General features: G+C 41.1%; 6 protein-coding genes and 2 long non-coding RNA genes across 15 annotated transcripts; 5 read left to right on the forward strand and 3 right to left on the reverse strand.

Moving 5' to 3' along the window:
- Positions 1–465: 465 nt before the first annotated feature.
- On the reverse strand, positions 466–806 carry AT2G03885. Its single transcript, NR_139973.1, has one exon. It is a non-coding gene; the product is annotated as an other RNA (long non-coding RNA).
- Positions 807–1,391: 585 nt separating this feature from the next.
- AT2G01060 (myb-like HTH transcriptional regulator family protein) lies at positions 1,392–3,693 on the reverse strand. Of its 2 annotated transcripts, NM_126168.5 has the most exons (7): positions 3,374–3,693; positions 2,969–3,091; positions 2,693–2,769; positions 2,567–2,609; positions 2,424–2,481; positions 2,257–2,326; positions 1,392–2,134 (listed from the first exon to the last, which is right to left on the reverse strand). In NM_126168.5, exons 2-7 carry the CDS (start codon positions 3,084–3,086, stop codon positions 1,640–1,642), a joined length of 861 nt encoding a protein of 286 aa, NP_178216.1. In that variant the 5' UTR covers positions 3,087–3,091; positions 3,374–3,693; the 3' UTR covers positions 1,392–1,639. The 2 variants fall into 2 exon arrangements, with proteins under 2 accessions (NP_178216.1, NP_973385.1); NM_201656.2 differs by having other exon boundaries at positions 1,442–2,134; positions 2,693–3,091; positions 3,374–3,562.
- Positions 3,694–3,703: 10 nt separating this feature from the next.
- Positions 3,704–6,049, forward strand: AT2G01070 (Lung seven transmembrane receptor family protein). 2 transcript variants are annotated; one of them, NM_001124773.1, is made up of 5 exons: positions 3,704–3,964; positions 4,042–4,963; positions 5,064–5,159; positions 5,329–5,584; positions 5,659–6,049. In NM_001124773.1, exons 1-4 carry the CDS (start codon positions 3,780–3,782, stop codon positions 5,482–5,484), a joined length of 1,359 nt encoding a protein of 452 aa, NP_001118245.1. In that variant the 5' UTR covers positions 3,704–3,779; the 3' UTR covers positions 5,485–5,584; positions 5,659–6,049. The 2 variants fall into 2 exon arrangements, with proteins under 2 accessions (NP_001118245.1, NP_178217.3); NM_126169.4 differs by having other exon boundaries at positions 5,329–5,465.
- A 22-nt stretch (positions 6,050–6,071) lies between these two features.
- AT2G01080 (Late embryogenesis abundant (LEA) hydroxyproline-rich glycoprotein family) lies at positions 6,072–7,557 on the forward strand. Its single transcript, NM_126170.4, has 2 exons — positions 6,072–6,830; positions 7,274–7,557. The coding sequence occupies exons 1-2, from the start codon at positions 6,222–6,224 to the stop codon at positions 7,358–7,360; spliced, it is 696 nt and encodes a 231-aa protein (NP_565250.1). The 5' UTR covers positions 6,072–6,221; the 3' UTR covers positions 7,361–7,557.
- Positions 7,558–7,962: 405 nt separating this feature from the next.
- On the forward strand, positions 7,963–9,894 carry AT2G01090 (Ubiquinol-cytochrome C reductase hinge protein). Of its 4 annotated transcripts, none has more exons than NM_001335032.1 (5): positions 7,963–7,989; positions 8,129–8,245; positions 8,331–8,364; positions 8,790–8,874; positions 9,040–9,400. In NM_001335032.1, coding segments are annotated over exons 3-5 (189 nt in total). In that variant the 5' UTR covers positions 7,963–7,989; positions 8,129–8,245; positions 8,331–8,362; the 3' UTR covers positions 9,142–9,400. The 4 variants fall into 4 exon arrangements, with proteins under 4 accessions (NP_001318168.1, NP_001325276.1, NP_178219.1 ...); NM_001335033.1 differs by lacking the exon at positions 7,963–7,989 and adding an exon at positions 8,027–8,036 and having other exon boundaries at positions 9,040–9,384; NM_001202563.1 differs by lacking the exon at positions 7,963–7,989 and adding an exon at positions 9,846–9,894 and having other exon boundaries at positions 8,173–8,245; positions 9,040–9,154.
- Positions 9,620–11,474, forward strand: AT2G01100 (FAM133-like protein). Of its 3 annotated transcripts, none has more exons than NM_179588.1 (3): positions 9,620–9,696; positions 9,921–9,984; positions 10,370–11,401. In NM_179588.1, exon 3 carries the CDS (start codon positions 10,429–10,431, stop codon positions 11,170–11,172), a length of 744 nt encoding a protein of 247 aa, NP_849919.1. In that variant the 5' UTR covers positions 9,620–9,696; positions 9,921–9,984; positions 10,370–10,428; the 3' UTR covers positions 11,173–11,401. The 3 variants fall into 3 exon arrangements, with proteins under 3 accessions (NP_849919.1, NP_565251.1, NP_973386.1); NM_126172.2 differs by having other exon boundaries at positions 9,621–9,696; positions 10,404–11,474; NM_201657.2 differs by having other exon boundaries at positions 9,624–9,696; positions 9,921–11,401.
- On the reverse strand, positions 11,444–13,442 carry APG2 (Sec-independent periplasmic protein translocase). Its single transcript, NM_126173.4, has 4 exons — positions 13,020–13,442; positions 12,634–12,902; positions 12,269–12,559; positions 11,444–12,179 (listed from the first exon to the last, which is right to left on the reverse strand). Exons 1-4 carry the CDS (start codon positions 13,270–13,272, stop codon positions 11,970–11,972), a joined length of 1,023 nt encoding a protein of 340 aa, NP_565252.1. The 5' UTR covers positions 13,273–13,442; the 3' UTR covers positions 11,444–11,969.
- AT2G03895 lies at positions 13,057–13,270 on the forward strand. The gene has a single exon (NR_139974.1). It is a non-coding gene; the product is annotated as an other RNA (long non-coding RNA).
- Positions 13,443–13,497: the final 55 nt, after the last annotated feature.

Genomic DNA, 13,497 nt, shown 5'->3' on the forward strand with positions numbered 1-13,497 from the left:
GACCTCCACCTTCAAGATCTTATGAACATGGAATTTTGGTTTTTTTACAAACCACAGTTAATCGAATCTTCTGTTATTATGGACATGGTATATAGAATGGATATGGATCAGTAAAAAGGTTTCTGAATGAATATATCTTAATGGACTTGTTATTATGGATACAAAACTATTGTTTGTTGATTTTTCTTTCAGTTTGCAGAGACCTCCACCTCCAAGACCTTATGGACAAGAAAATTTGGTAGCTTTACAAACCACAGTTAATCGCATCTCTTTTATTATGTACATTGTATAATGAATAAATATGTATCAGTAAAAAGGTTTCTTAATGGATATACTTAAATGGACTCGTTTTTATGGATATATTTAAATAGACTCGTTATCTTCTTTTTGTCTTCATGGGATTTAATCGGACGACTATTGTTTAATTTTAGCCCTAGATCTCGGCTGAATGATATTTCCGACGGTACGAAGGCTATGAAAACCAGATCTTCAGGTAACATTTCGATCATCATCTTCCCGAAGAAACCGAGTTCGTCGGAGATGTCGTCTCCGAGTTTGCAGAGATGGTTACCAGCGGCGAGAGGTGTTTCCGGTAATTTAAGAAAGGAGAAGATGAGTATAGTTAAGGAAGAAGCAGTGATGAGAAGAAATAGGAAAAACATTGGATTCTTCAAAAAATGAGGTTTCTTCATCGTTTCTATTGCGTTGATTTCATGGATAGATGTCTGCTTAAGGAGAAAGAAGAAGGAAGAAGATCTGAGAGAGAGGAAGACCTTTTTCATCAGATATAAGATTAAAAAAAAAGCAAATTTCATTTCTTTTTAAAGAAAATATTACGTGATTAGACAGTTATTTGGAAATGATATAATTGTCCTTTTTACCTCCAAAAACAAAGAAAAGTGCCTCATCCCTGAAAAGTGCCTCAAAAAGAATAAGATTTTGTAAAAGTGTCTAAACGTGTCACATTCCCAAAATAAAATATAAGTTGTCAATTCAAAAAGTTCCTTATTACACTGATATACTAAGTATTTTCTTATAGTAGAAAGAGTGTTTTATATGAAAGCAACATTGTTTCTTAGAAAATATTAAATTTTTATTTTGTTGATCCAAAATAGTTTATTTATATTTGAGAAATTTAATATATGAGAACTGTAAAATACAACGTTTGGAGAGAACGTAACACTAGAAAATACCATAAAGAACACAACCCGTGCACTCACCTCATTACCGTCATCGACAAGACCATTCGAGATCGCATCACCAGTCTTTATTATCAAGGCACCAGCAAATATGCAAACCTTCAGAACGGTGCAGGCTTCACTAACGTGATAATTTGTAATGTTCTGTTTTGAGATCATCTCCAGGCCTAGCTAACTTTATGCTAGGTTATTCAGCTGTGTATGTTTAAATGCGGCATGCGTTACTGTTTTGATAAAGTAGCTTTAGAAGAATGTAGTGTGTTGGGAATAAGAGTAATTTTGTTTTGTGTTTACCAAATTACAGCACAACACAGACATATTCATTCTTCATGCTCGTGATAGTGCCTAGAGAATTAACGACTTGTGATCACATTATTAGAGGAAACTCCTAACTAATAAGGATTAGGATAAACAACACTACATGTGGTACACTCAACAACTCAAAGATTATCTCCTGAAACCTTATCCAACTGTTCTTCGGCCCCAAGCAGTGATGTAGATGGCTGGTCAAAGGCGAGGACATGGTCTGACTGATGGTAAGAAGTGTTCAAGCCTGATTCTAGTATTGGGTGACCCACTACAATATCAGGTGTATAACCAGCTGCACCTCTCACCAATCGAGGCTTCTTTGATAATCTCTCCTCTCCTGTGCTCTCATCTGGAGACCCAATGTTACACCCTGAGTCTGGTGTTAAAGGCTCCCGGTAAGATGAGAGAGACTCGTCAACTGAGAGACTTTTGTCTGGTCCACAGTCCTTGCCAGACTTGTCTTGAAGAGGAGACTCAGATGTTGGGGCAGGGGTTGCAGGATCTGAATCGCCCGTTACTGGGGCTGAGGGTTCGCCGAGTACTCCACTGAGTCGTTGTTGCTCTTCAATTATCTTCTTCAAGTACTTTCCTTGTGCTTCTATCCGTAGTTGCAGCTGTCTTTGCACCTAAGAAAAAATCACATCAAAGAATAATGTCATATGTAATGCAAAATTCAGTGCTACACTGAAAATCCTACTAATTGTTTCGTTGTTGCTTGTCTTTCTTAAGTAGGAATGGTGAAGCATACTTCTAGTTGCTCGTGTAATCGTTTCTGAACTTCCATCTGCAACTTGAGGGCTTCAGTTATCTGCATTCCCCTGTAATCTCGAAACGATATTGATCACTTAATCTGCGGCGCGAGGTAATATATATATAGCATCACAAATCAAGCTCAAAGAGGGAAATTTCACGTACGACGAGCCGTCCAACCCAGAGAGCATATCTCCAGATTCTTTCTTATCAGTTTTTTTCCCTGAAAATTGAAAAAACCAGTTTTCAGGTATATAGGAAACTGGTAGAATGAGAAAGAAGATGAAGAAAATCAATGTCCACACTACCTTCAGAAGACGAATCTGGAAGATACTTTGCAAGTCGATATTTCTGACTCAAAATACACAAATGCAAAAATCAGCAAGGGTAAGAGAAAGAGAGACGAGACAAGATGCCACACAGTTTGAGAATACCTGTAAGTGACTCTTGACATGATATATAGTTAAGCCTTGTACACCCATCACTCTAAGAACGCCTTTGGGTGTAGCTCCTTTGGAAATCAAAGGAAGAAAAATGTTTAGGAACCCTAAGCAAACAGACGATAGGCTTTCCCTCTCATGGATAGTAGTAAAGCATACAAGAAGAGCAATTTGATTATATTGGTGTGCATATTATTACCACAGATATTGATGAGGAAAACATGAGTTACTAAATTTACCATAGACTATACAAGAAAAAAGGAAACTTACTATCAGGGCCACCAAGTTGAGCAACGGCATCAACGAAGCGTTCATGTAGCTCATGCGTCCAACGCAGACGTTGTTTGGATGCATGACTAGAATTGGGGCCTCCGTTGTCTGCTTCCATCAGGGCTAAGATATAAACACGATAAAGGGAAAGTAATGAGTAGTGGCAAAGCTAGGAAATGATAACATATGAGGACTGGCCAGAGAGAAAGAGATAGAAATGGAAACAAGGAAGACGAAATAGCGCCCAGAATTAGCTAGTAAAAACAGTCCAAGTCAAGTTTAAGACTTGCTCCGGCAGATCCACCACAGGACACCAAAATCAGAGACATGTTCACTAAAATCGGAGGAATTTGTCGCCGAGAAAGCAAAAAGAAAACACAATCCAAGGTTATGGAATCTACGAACCTGTGGGTGGTGGATCTATACACGACGCCCCTCCATTTTCGGAACTTGCTCTTCTCCAAGCTAAATCTTATCTGAAATAGAAGATATTGTGTTACAGACTAGTTTACTGAGTCCGGTGGGTTACAGGGCGGGCGGCGATGGAGCAGAGTCCTCCTCAAAAAAATTCCAGTCTTCTTCTTATCGCTCGATCGACGAATTCCAGGCAGTGGCATTGACTATTGCTGCATTTCTTTCTGGGTAAGCCGGGCCTCTCGGTATAGGCCCAAACCATTCTAAGGCCCAAACCATTATATTAAGTTGGTTGGTCCACCAAAGTCAGCAGCAGCTAGAACAAGAGCGACTCTGCAGCTGCTCTTCTCCCGCTTCCTTCCTGTTAGTTAGCCTCAGAGATCCTCGTTCCCCGATAATGGATTTGGGAAAACTGATCCAGCTGTCTGCGCTGCTGTGCCCATTTCTTCTATCATTACACTTTAGAATCGCTGGGGCCTCCGCCCACATCTACTCTTCCCAGCCCTTCCACGATGTCGGTAATTCTCTCCTCCTCTACGGTGGCAGCGAGGGCATCTTCGCCTCTTCCCGATCTTTAATCAGGTATATTCTATGGATTACATTTTCAACTCTTTTGATGCTCTCTACTCTACTCTACTCATCCTCCCTCCTCACTGCAGGTTTGAGAACATCACTCTCTGGAGGACAATTACCGGTAAGGGCCACCGCAGCAATGGGTTAGTTCAAGCAGTGATCTTTGAAGCCTCCGATCGTAACAATATCGGTGGTTCAGCTTACGGAGGCCAAAGATCTATTTGCTGCACTCCAGATCTGGCCAAGCTTCAAGGCTGTAAGCAGGGTGAGATCATTAGGATTCCTTCTCCACATGACCCTCAATGGCCTATCCTCTTACCTGTCCGCTTTAAAGGAAAACGCTCGTCTGCTAAGATGGCAGACACTGAGATTCTTATCACCAAGACTGGAATCTATAATCTCTTATTCATATCTTGTGATCCACAACTTAAGGGCCTCAAAATGACCGGAAAGACTGTTTGGAAAAATCCCGACGGCTATCTTCCTGGTAGGATGGCTCCACTCGTGAATTTCTATGTCTATATGTCTCTCGCTTATTTGTTGCTCAGTGCCGTCTGGTTCTTCCAGTATTTGAGGTTCCGGATGGATATATTGCCACTTCAACATTGCATTACTGCCGTCATTCTTCTAGGATTGCTTGAGATGCTCTTTTGGTACTTGGATTATGCTAATTTTAATCACACGGGGATGAGGCCTTTAGCCCTTACTACATGGGTTGTTACCATTGGTGCCTTGAGAAAGACTGTTTCCCGCATTCTCATTCTCTGTGTTTCCATGGGATTTGGGGTTGTCAAATCTACTCTTGGTGGTCTCACTTCTAAAGTCCTCCTTGTTGGAGTTACTTACTTCATAGCTTCTGAGATCCTTGATATTGCTGAGCACGTTGGCATCATTGACGATATGTCCGGAAGATCAAAACTTTTTCTTGTCCTTCCTGACGCCTTCCTCGATGCATTTCTCATATTGTGGATATTTACCTCTCTTTCGAAAACACTGGAACAGTTACAGGTATCTCTTTCTTTCTAAATATAGCCATCAGACTCTGTAAGTTGTAAGGGTTTTGAGGCAAGATTCATCAGACCAGCTATAAAATTCTTTATTACTGCAGATGAAAAGGACCTCGGTGAAGCTGGAAATTTACCGCAAGTTCTCAAATGCACTCGCTGTGATGGTTGTTGCCTCTGTTGCGTGGATAGTGTATGAGGTACCATCCTGTCAAGCCTGATTTGATGCTGATTTAGTAAACTCAAATCTTACCTCTAGGAAACAAACTGCTCAACTAAAACTGGCTTTGTTTCAAGCTAGGAAAAAAGAAGCTCCTTCTTTCTTGGAATATACCCAGCTTGCTTGCCTGATGATTTGTCCCCGTGCAGGTGTATTTCAAAGCAACAGATCCATTCAATGAACGATGGCAGACTGCTTGGACTATAACTGCCTTCTGGGATGTTATCGCATTCTTGTTGCTATGTATTATTTGCTATCTCTGGACCCCCTCGCAGAACTCCCAAAGGTATGTTACATCAACTTAAAAGGTTTTGATACCTCTCGGGCATACCAACAAATAAGCATGGTTTTGTGGAAACGGTTTCAGCTGAGCATGTTGTGGGAAGTCTTGGCTACATGCTAGTGGTTCTTATGTAGTGGTCCAATTTTGGTGTTCCTGGGTGTGATAGGGATGCTAATATGAAACTAATGATGGACAGATATGCATATTCGGGAGACGTGGATGAAGAAAACGAGGAAGCTCAATCTCTGACAGGGGGGAAGCAAGATGGTGATATTAGCTTAGTTAAGCAAGAGAAGAATGCGGAGTCGGACAGGGAAGAAGATGTTGAAGAAGATAAAAGAGAGTGAGGAGAGTCAGTATAGAAACGACGTGGCATCTGTGTTTGATCAAGAGTTGACGAAAATATAAATATCAGCAAGAGGTCAGCTATATAGCACAAAGCAACGACGTAATACATATATATGATGTAACTAAAGGATAGTAACTGTGTGTTTGTATTTGTTTGTTTTTTTAATATCAGATCCAACATTTTTTGAGTCATCTCTAACCCTTGTCTGAGTGTGAGATTTGCCTAAAATTGCTGTAAATTACATTATTGATATTTTTATTGGTGGTTAAAATTGTGAAACATTAATTTGTCAATAATACTAGAGTCCAGACACGGAAACAGGGTCTCTCTCTCTTGTTGTGTATAATTTCAACACCGCTATTACAGAAGAAGAGTGAAAAGGGAGAGGGAGCTTCCTGCTTTCACTTACTATGCCTCCTCCTCCTTCTAGTTCTAGAGCAGGTCTCAACGGCGATCCGATTGCTGCTCAGAACCAGCAGCCGTATTACCGGAGCTACTCATCGTCGTCGTCGGCGTCGCTGAAGGGATGCTGCTGCTGCTTGTTCTTGCTGTTCGCGTTCCTGGCGCTGCTGGTACTGGCGGTGGTGCTCATCGTAATACTGGCGGTGAAGCCGAAGAAGCCGCAGTTCGATCTGCAGCAAGTGGCAGTGGTGTACATGGGGATCTCCAACCCAAGCGCTGTTCTGGATCCAACCACCGCCTCCCTCTCCCTCACCATCCGGATGCTCTTCACCGCCGTCAACCCAAACAAGGTCGGAATCAGGTACGGTGAGTCCAGCTTCACGGTCATGTACAAAGGCATGCCACTGGGGAGGGCGACGGTGCCTGGATTCTACCAGGATGCGCACAGTACGAAGAACGTTGAGGCCACCATCTCCGTCGACAGAGTCAATCTTATGCAAGCCCACGCCGCCGATCTCGTCAGAGATGCTTCCTTGAACGACCGAGTGGAGCTCACAGTCCGCGGAGACGTGGGGGCTAAGATCCGAGTCATGAATTTCGATTCACCGGGTGTTCAGGTTCTTCTCCCTTCTTTTCTCCCCGCATTTTGCTCGCTCAGCGATCTGGCCTAACCAGCGCAGTGTGAACACTTTTGACAAAGAAATTACCACACTTTTTGAGTAAAAAATGCGGGTAAAAAAAAAAAAAAGTGGTTGCTAAGTTAAATAGATTCCTTACACCACTAGTCATGCTCTTGTCTGTCCCCACTCTGCTTTCCTTTTGGCCTTTGCTTCTCCTTCACTTTTGATATTTTTTCTAGGATCATTCATCCACGTCTATGCCACCACCTAAAAAGCTATTATATGTTATATATTGAGGTGTAAATTACGAACAACGACACCATCTCCTTCCTTTCACTGGTTTATAGTGTATTGATTTAAACTAATAATTTTATCAAAAAAAAAATATATATATATATAAAAAGATTCACTCTGCTTGCTAATATATTGATGCATTGCAGGTATCCGTGAATTGCGGGATAGGCATTAGTCCCAGAAAGCAAGCTCTCATTTACAAGCAATGTGGCTTTGATGGCCTCAGCGTCTAATTCCAAAACTGTAACATAATAATATTATTATATATATATTTGTACTGACTACTCCCAACTGCAGAGGAGTTGCAAAAAAAGATCCAGCCAAACTGGTAAAGAAATGTAACAAGATCCATCCTTCCCCTGCCTTTTTTGGGAAATTTTTGTTTCTACTAGCAACAATGTTTGTTTACCATAGATACTAATCAGTAGTTTACTCACGCTGCAATCGCTTGGCCTATCTAAAGTGCATACATTTCTGTTAATCAATTAGAGATATGCACTCATTTTCCCACATGGACAGTTACGTCAACACTCAAGTTGAAATGAACTGCTCCTGAATTGACATATGGTTTTATTACTGATTTTCTTGACGAGAGCACCGGCAGATTCAAAAGTAGTCTCAGAATACTTAGTCTTGGTTAATATGTAACTGAAATGACCCGAGACTATTCTTTTTGGATTACATATATGAAGATAAGTGATCAGTTCCTACATCGACTATCCTTTTTTCAATCCTCCTATCAGTTTGTAGCTTTCTTTTTCCTCCAGAGCTTCCGTCAGTTTACCTTGTATTGCACACTGGGAAACCTATTCACAAGTCACAACCAACCAACCTCTGCCCATGAATCAAGAGAATATTGTGTGTATGTATCATATACAATCTAACTCGGCCTCTCCTCTCAACTCAAATGTTACCATCTTTCTTCTGACTTTTATTTTCTACACCATGGGCTTGAGGATGTTGGACATTAACGGGCTACTTAAAAATGTTACTTGGTACAGGCCCATATTGTTCACAACGGAAACGGCAACTAGACGTAGAAGAAGAGGAAGAAGAAGACGATGAAATTGGAGGAAATCGAATCGAATCGAAACATTTAGGGTTCCTCCTTCCTTGAGGTAATAATGTCAATTCTTTCTATGTATCTACTTTGGTACATAAAACATTGTCGCTCACATAAATTTTGATCCGTTGTTCTCTCAGAGTTCAGGTCAAGCTTTCTTTCCAATTTCGCCATGTAAGTTCCTTCGTCTTGTCTAGATTCTGCGTTATACCACCGTTAGGGATTTTTCTCACCAATGTCCTTTCTTTATTCTTTTGCTCTCTTCATTTATTAGATCTCTAGCAATTTCTCTCTAAATTGAGTTATCCCCTTAAGCTATCAGATAGTATTGGTATTCCCGTCTTGACACATAGTAGTAAGCACATCCTCTACAGTTTAGTTTGTTGGGTATTTACTTAATGGCACTCTCCGTTTTCTTGCTTTACATAAAAATCTTGAAGAGCTTTGTGTGTAACATGGGAAGCTTAGCTTCATCCCTTAAACAGCCTCCTACTTTGACAACAAAAATTGCTATGTCATAGTTATGAACGTTTTATTCGTTCCTTAGTTTGCTTATCTAACCTTTGATTTTCCATCCTACTCGATGGTTATAATTACAGGCCAGAAGAAGATGTTGTTGATCAGAAAAGATACTTTGAGGAATCTTGCAAACCAAAATGTGTGAAGCCACTACTTGAATATCAGGTGAATACGACTTGAGCTGTCACTGGTCATAACCTTGTTTTGCATTATACGAGTCATTTGACATAGAGAGAGAGTTGATTGCTTTCGGTGCTGCTTATCTATCTCACATCACATGGCTTCTTAGTGCTGCTCAGTTTTAACATCTTGTTGTTGTGGGTGGTTCAGGCGTGTGTCAAGAGGATCCAAGATGATGAGTCTGGCCACAAACATTGCACTGGGCAATATTTTGATTACTGGCATTGTGTTGACAAATGTGTAAGTGTGTGAGTGCTGTTTTTCTGTATACACCTAAAGTTTCGCGAAACTAAAATGACAAAGACAGCTACTTGGAGTCTATTTTTCTTTCCAGGGTTATATAAAATGATGTGGATGCTTAACATTACTACTGCAAACCATAACTAACACGGGCTCCGTCCGTGTGGGTTTTGTTTCTCTGGCAAACTGCGATTGCTTTGTTTTCGTACTGAGTTTGTGATGCGTCCATTAATGTTTAATGATAAGTGGAGTAATAAAAAGGAAGAATCCGATTCTATCTTAGCTTAGGTCCATTTTATTCAACTGTTTGGTATGAAATCATTGAATTAATTCAAAGCACGTTGGTGTTAAACGTCTCCAGTTTCAAAGTGCAAACATATTAACAAGGCACGATGACAAAACGGCACGCTGTGCTTTGGTTTTGTGCATAAACGGCACGCTAACCAAATGTGTACTGTATATAAATACATAAATACTAATAATTACAAGTCTTCAGAACAGAAAGGCAAATTTCTCAAAGGAAGCGAAGCCCTAGCGTCCTCTCTCTGTCTTCTCGTTTCTGCGCCGGTAAGCTCTCTCTCAGATTTTAGATCTCATCAAGATCTAACCCTTATATCTCTCACGGATCATCATCGATCTTTCAGATCTGTTTTCCAATTTTCCCTGCTGATAGCGTCTTGGTTTCTCTAAATCCGTTGATTTGTTTTCGTCTCTAGTTTTTTTTTTTTTTTTTTCGTTTTTACATGCCTGAGTCTAGCGTAGACTTTCTCTGACTTGACCCTCTTTTGCAGATTCGTAGTCTGTTGTGCGCTTGCCTCTCCTCTTTTGGATTAGCATACCTCTCACTCGCATCAGGTAAGAAGTTTGGTTCAGATTTAGTGAATCTCATTGCTTTAGTTTCAAAGCTTATTAGCTCTCTGTGTTTTTGCGTTGGTTATTACGTTGGAATACTTAACCCTTATAGCAACTACTGGAATTTTGCTGAAACATAGTTAGTCTCTATGCTTTGTTTGGATTGAATTGATTATGATGGAATGCAACATAGTTATCGCTGTGCCTTGTTTGGATGGAATGTTTTACCCTAATAGCAACAACTGTGATTTAGCTGAAAGTGTTTTTTTTATTCCTTCTGTATTAGCATTGTGTAGTGTTCTGTATTACCATCATGTAGATACTCTCTGTGCTTTGGCTGGACTGATTGATGGAAGAGCTAACATTGTTTTTTCTTCTCTTTTGTGAGATGCACTTTTGGTTATCCTCATACCAAAATGCAGATTTTCAGTTGCTTTTTCTATCCAAATGGACTGCAAGAAGTTCATCCAGATGGTCGAGGAGAAGAAACGAAGAGTTCTTGAGAAGCAAGAAGCTCCTTTGAAATGGGAGCAGAAGCTAGAGGCGGCTGCGAATGCCAAAGCAGACACAGAAACTAAAGTGAAGAGATCAAAGGGCCCTAAGAGAAAACAAAGGGCTGCGTCTGAATCTAGCTCAGAAAGTGATAGTAGCTCTGAGGTGAGAAGAAAGTCTAGAAGATCTCACAATAAGCACCGAAGACATGCACACTCTGATTCAGATGACAGTGATAGGAGGAAAGAGAAGAAATCCAGGAGGCAGAAAAGAAGGTCCTTGAGTCCAAGCGATGATAGCACTGGTGATTATGAAAGTGGGTCAGAGGATGAGCTGAGGATGAAGATAAAGCACCATCGGAGGCACAAGTGGCATAGCTCAAGAAAGACTTGCGATGATGACAGTACCGAAGATGTGAGAAGAAAACATTTAAAGCATCACAGGCGCAGTGAGGTGGTCACTTCAAGTGATAGTGAGGAAGAGAGTGGAAGAAGAAGGCGAGGCAAATATCACAGGCACAACAGAGGTTCAGCCTCCTCGAGTGGCTCGGAAGAAGATAGTGGGAAAAGTATGAAGAGAAGGCAACATAAAAGGCATCGTTTGGCTGAGTCTTCAAGTGAGGAAGATGGGGCAATGAGAAGGACTAGGCATCATAAACATGGCAGAGATTCAGCATCTGAGTCTGATGGAAGAAGGTAATCAGATGAGAAAAGAGAGCACTACTTCGACAAATGAAAATGGAAAATGTCTTTGTTTAATTCACATCATAAGAACTGAATCTTGTGGTAAACCATCAGCACATGATTACTACCCAGATGTTGGGACCCAAATACGATGAATATTGTGTTGAATTACTATGGTGGCACTCTGTTCTTAGATTTTCATTTTTACATTTGTAGCAAGAATGGTACACAACCAATTGAACTCTGAAATGCATGTGCAGATGATGGTTTTTATTTTGATTATACCTCGTAGTTAAGAGGAGTGTGTTACAAAATAAGATCAAATCATCTTGGTTTTTATACTCTGAAATGTAGTAAACTATCTTTGATTAACACCCCTTCCCTCTGCAGCGTCTTAATCATATCTTCAGCTTGTAGTTACCAGGATTGTGGTCTCTTGCTCTTGATACTCTCAGCTATGCCTATGTGTTGCACGCGAAGATGTATATATATGCCAACCGGCTGGTCCAATTTGAATTTTCTTCATTCTTCTGAATATGGAATCACTTGTATGTTTCATGAAATGCAGCCCACAAAGCCATCGCAGCATCTAAAGATTAGACATTCATCTCCTAAATCTGAATTATCATGTATCATATAATAGAAAATAAATGCCCCTCCCCTTAAACCTTGTTGCTGTTTTTGGTTGCTAAATTTGTACATATGAAGAAGATGAAGATTCAGATAAACACTTTGGGTACCAAACTGTGGTGGAAAGTGTGATATACTCTACAAGATACATGATTTATTTTCGTCTCTGAACAACCAAGTTTCTCACCGACCTGTGAGCTTGACCATCCATGCACCACCCAAGTAGAGCCCCAGAAGCGGTGTTGCTAGGAGCATTTGAGTGACAGGGTCTGTCGAGGGTGTGACAACAGCTGCTGCAACCACCGCACCTACCACCACATATCTCCAAATTGATAGCATTTGATCTCCCGACACAACCCCTACTTGTCCCAGGAGTAACTGAATGACTGGAACCTGTAAACCAACAAGAAGCAGCCAAAATTCCAGGTGAAGATGGCTAAAGCAACGTTTAGGAACATGTATAATATCATATTGCCACATACCTGGAAAGAAAGGCCTGTGCTGAACATAAGCACTAGTACAAACTCAAAGTACTGGTCGATAGACCACAGAGATTCTACCACACCTTCAGCGTAATTCACAAAGAAATTCAAGGCTGCAGGGGTTAAAACCCAGTAGGAGAAAGCAAGTCCAGCATAGAAGAGCAATGAGGAGCCAAATACAATTGGCCCCAGAAACCTTCTCTCAGCCCGTGTCAGACCGGGAAGGACAAAAGCTATAATCTCATACAGGATCACTGGGCTCCCTAGTAGAAGCCCGCAATAACCGGAGACCTGCACCGCAACACAAGAAAAAGAAAATCATCTATCTTGAATATGATGCTATCTGTCGTCAATCTGATCATTACCTTTAAAGTTGTGAAGAAAAATTCGCCAGGAGCAAGCTGGAGAAACCGTACACCCTGAGTTTTGACGGGAGCTTCAAGAAAGACAATAAGATCTTTGGAGAAGGCGAAGCATCCCAAGATTGCAGCTCCTACAGCCAAAACAGAGACGAATATTCTCTCCCGGAGCTCCTCGAGATGGTCGAAAATAGTCATTTCTTTGTCATCAGGGAGCTCCTCTTTACGGGGATACAGAAACTCATAGACCGAACTTGATCTATCTTCAGATGAATCTGCCACAGCAGCAGTGTGTAATTCATCACTAACTAACTAACTAACTATATCAACAACCCGGGGAGATGATAATAAAAATCAATCAAGAAAGTGGAGTTTCTCCTAATAATAAATACCTGGTGGTCTGTCTTCTACAGCAGAGCCAACGCCGGGGGTGGTCTCTGTTGGTGAATCGTCGTCATTGAGAGCTGACACCGGCCCAAAGCCTTTGCTCCGGCGTTGCGTGACGGAGTATCGGAGTCCAGCTTCCCTCCACGAATTGCAGAAAGTTACAGCGTAAGGACAACGCTGCTTTGTAGGCGAACCCAAGTTGCGAGTGGTGAGGCGGAAATGGTGGATAAGAGCAGAACTAGTGCTTGTGCTGCTCATCTCTCGAAGAATCCTCTCTCGTATCGTATGTTGTTGATTTTCAATTGCAAAGAGAGCTTCAGAGAAGGAACGATTGGTTCCGGTCGAGTTTCGTTGCCCACATTTGATATTTTCCAAAACAACCCAATCCTTTTTTTTTTCTCCGTTAAACCTTCTTCCATCACAAACTTGCTAACACAATGTAAACGACGTCGTTATTAGGAGAAAGCAAAGGAGCTTTATTGG

This window comes from Arabidopsis thaliana, chromosome 2 (assembly GCF_000001735.4).
Source record: "Arabidopsis thaliana chromosome 2, partial sequence".
NCBI lineage: Eukaryota > Viridiplantae > Streptophyta > Magnoliopsida > Brassicales > Brassicaceae > Arabidopsis > Arabidopsis thaliana.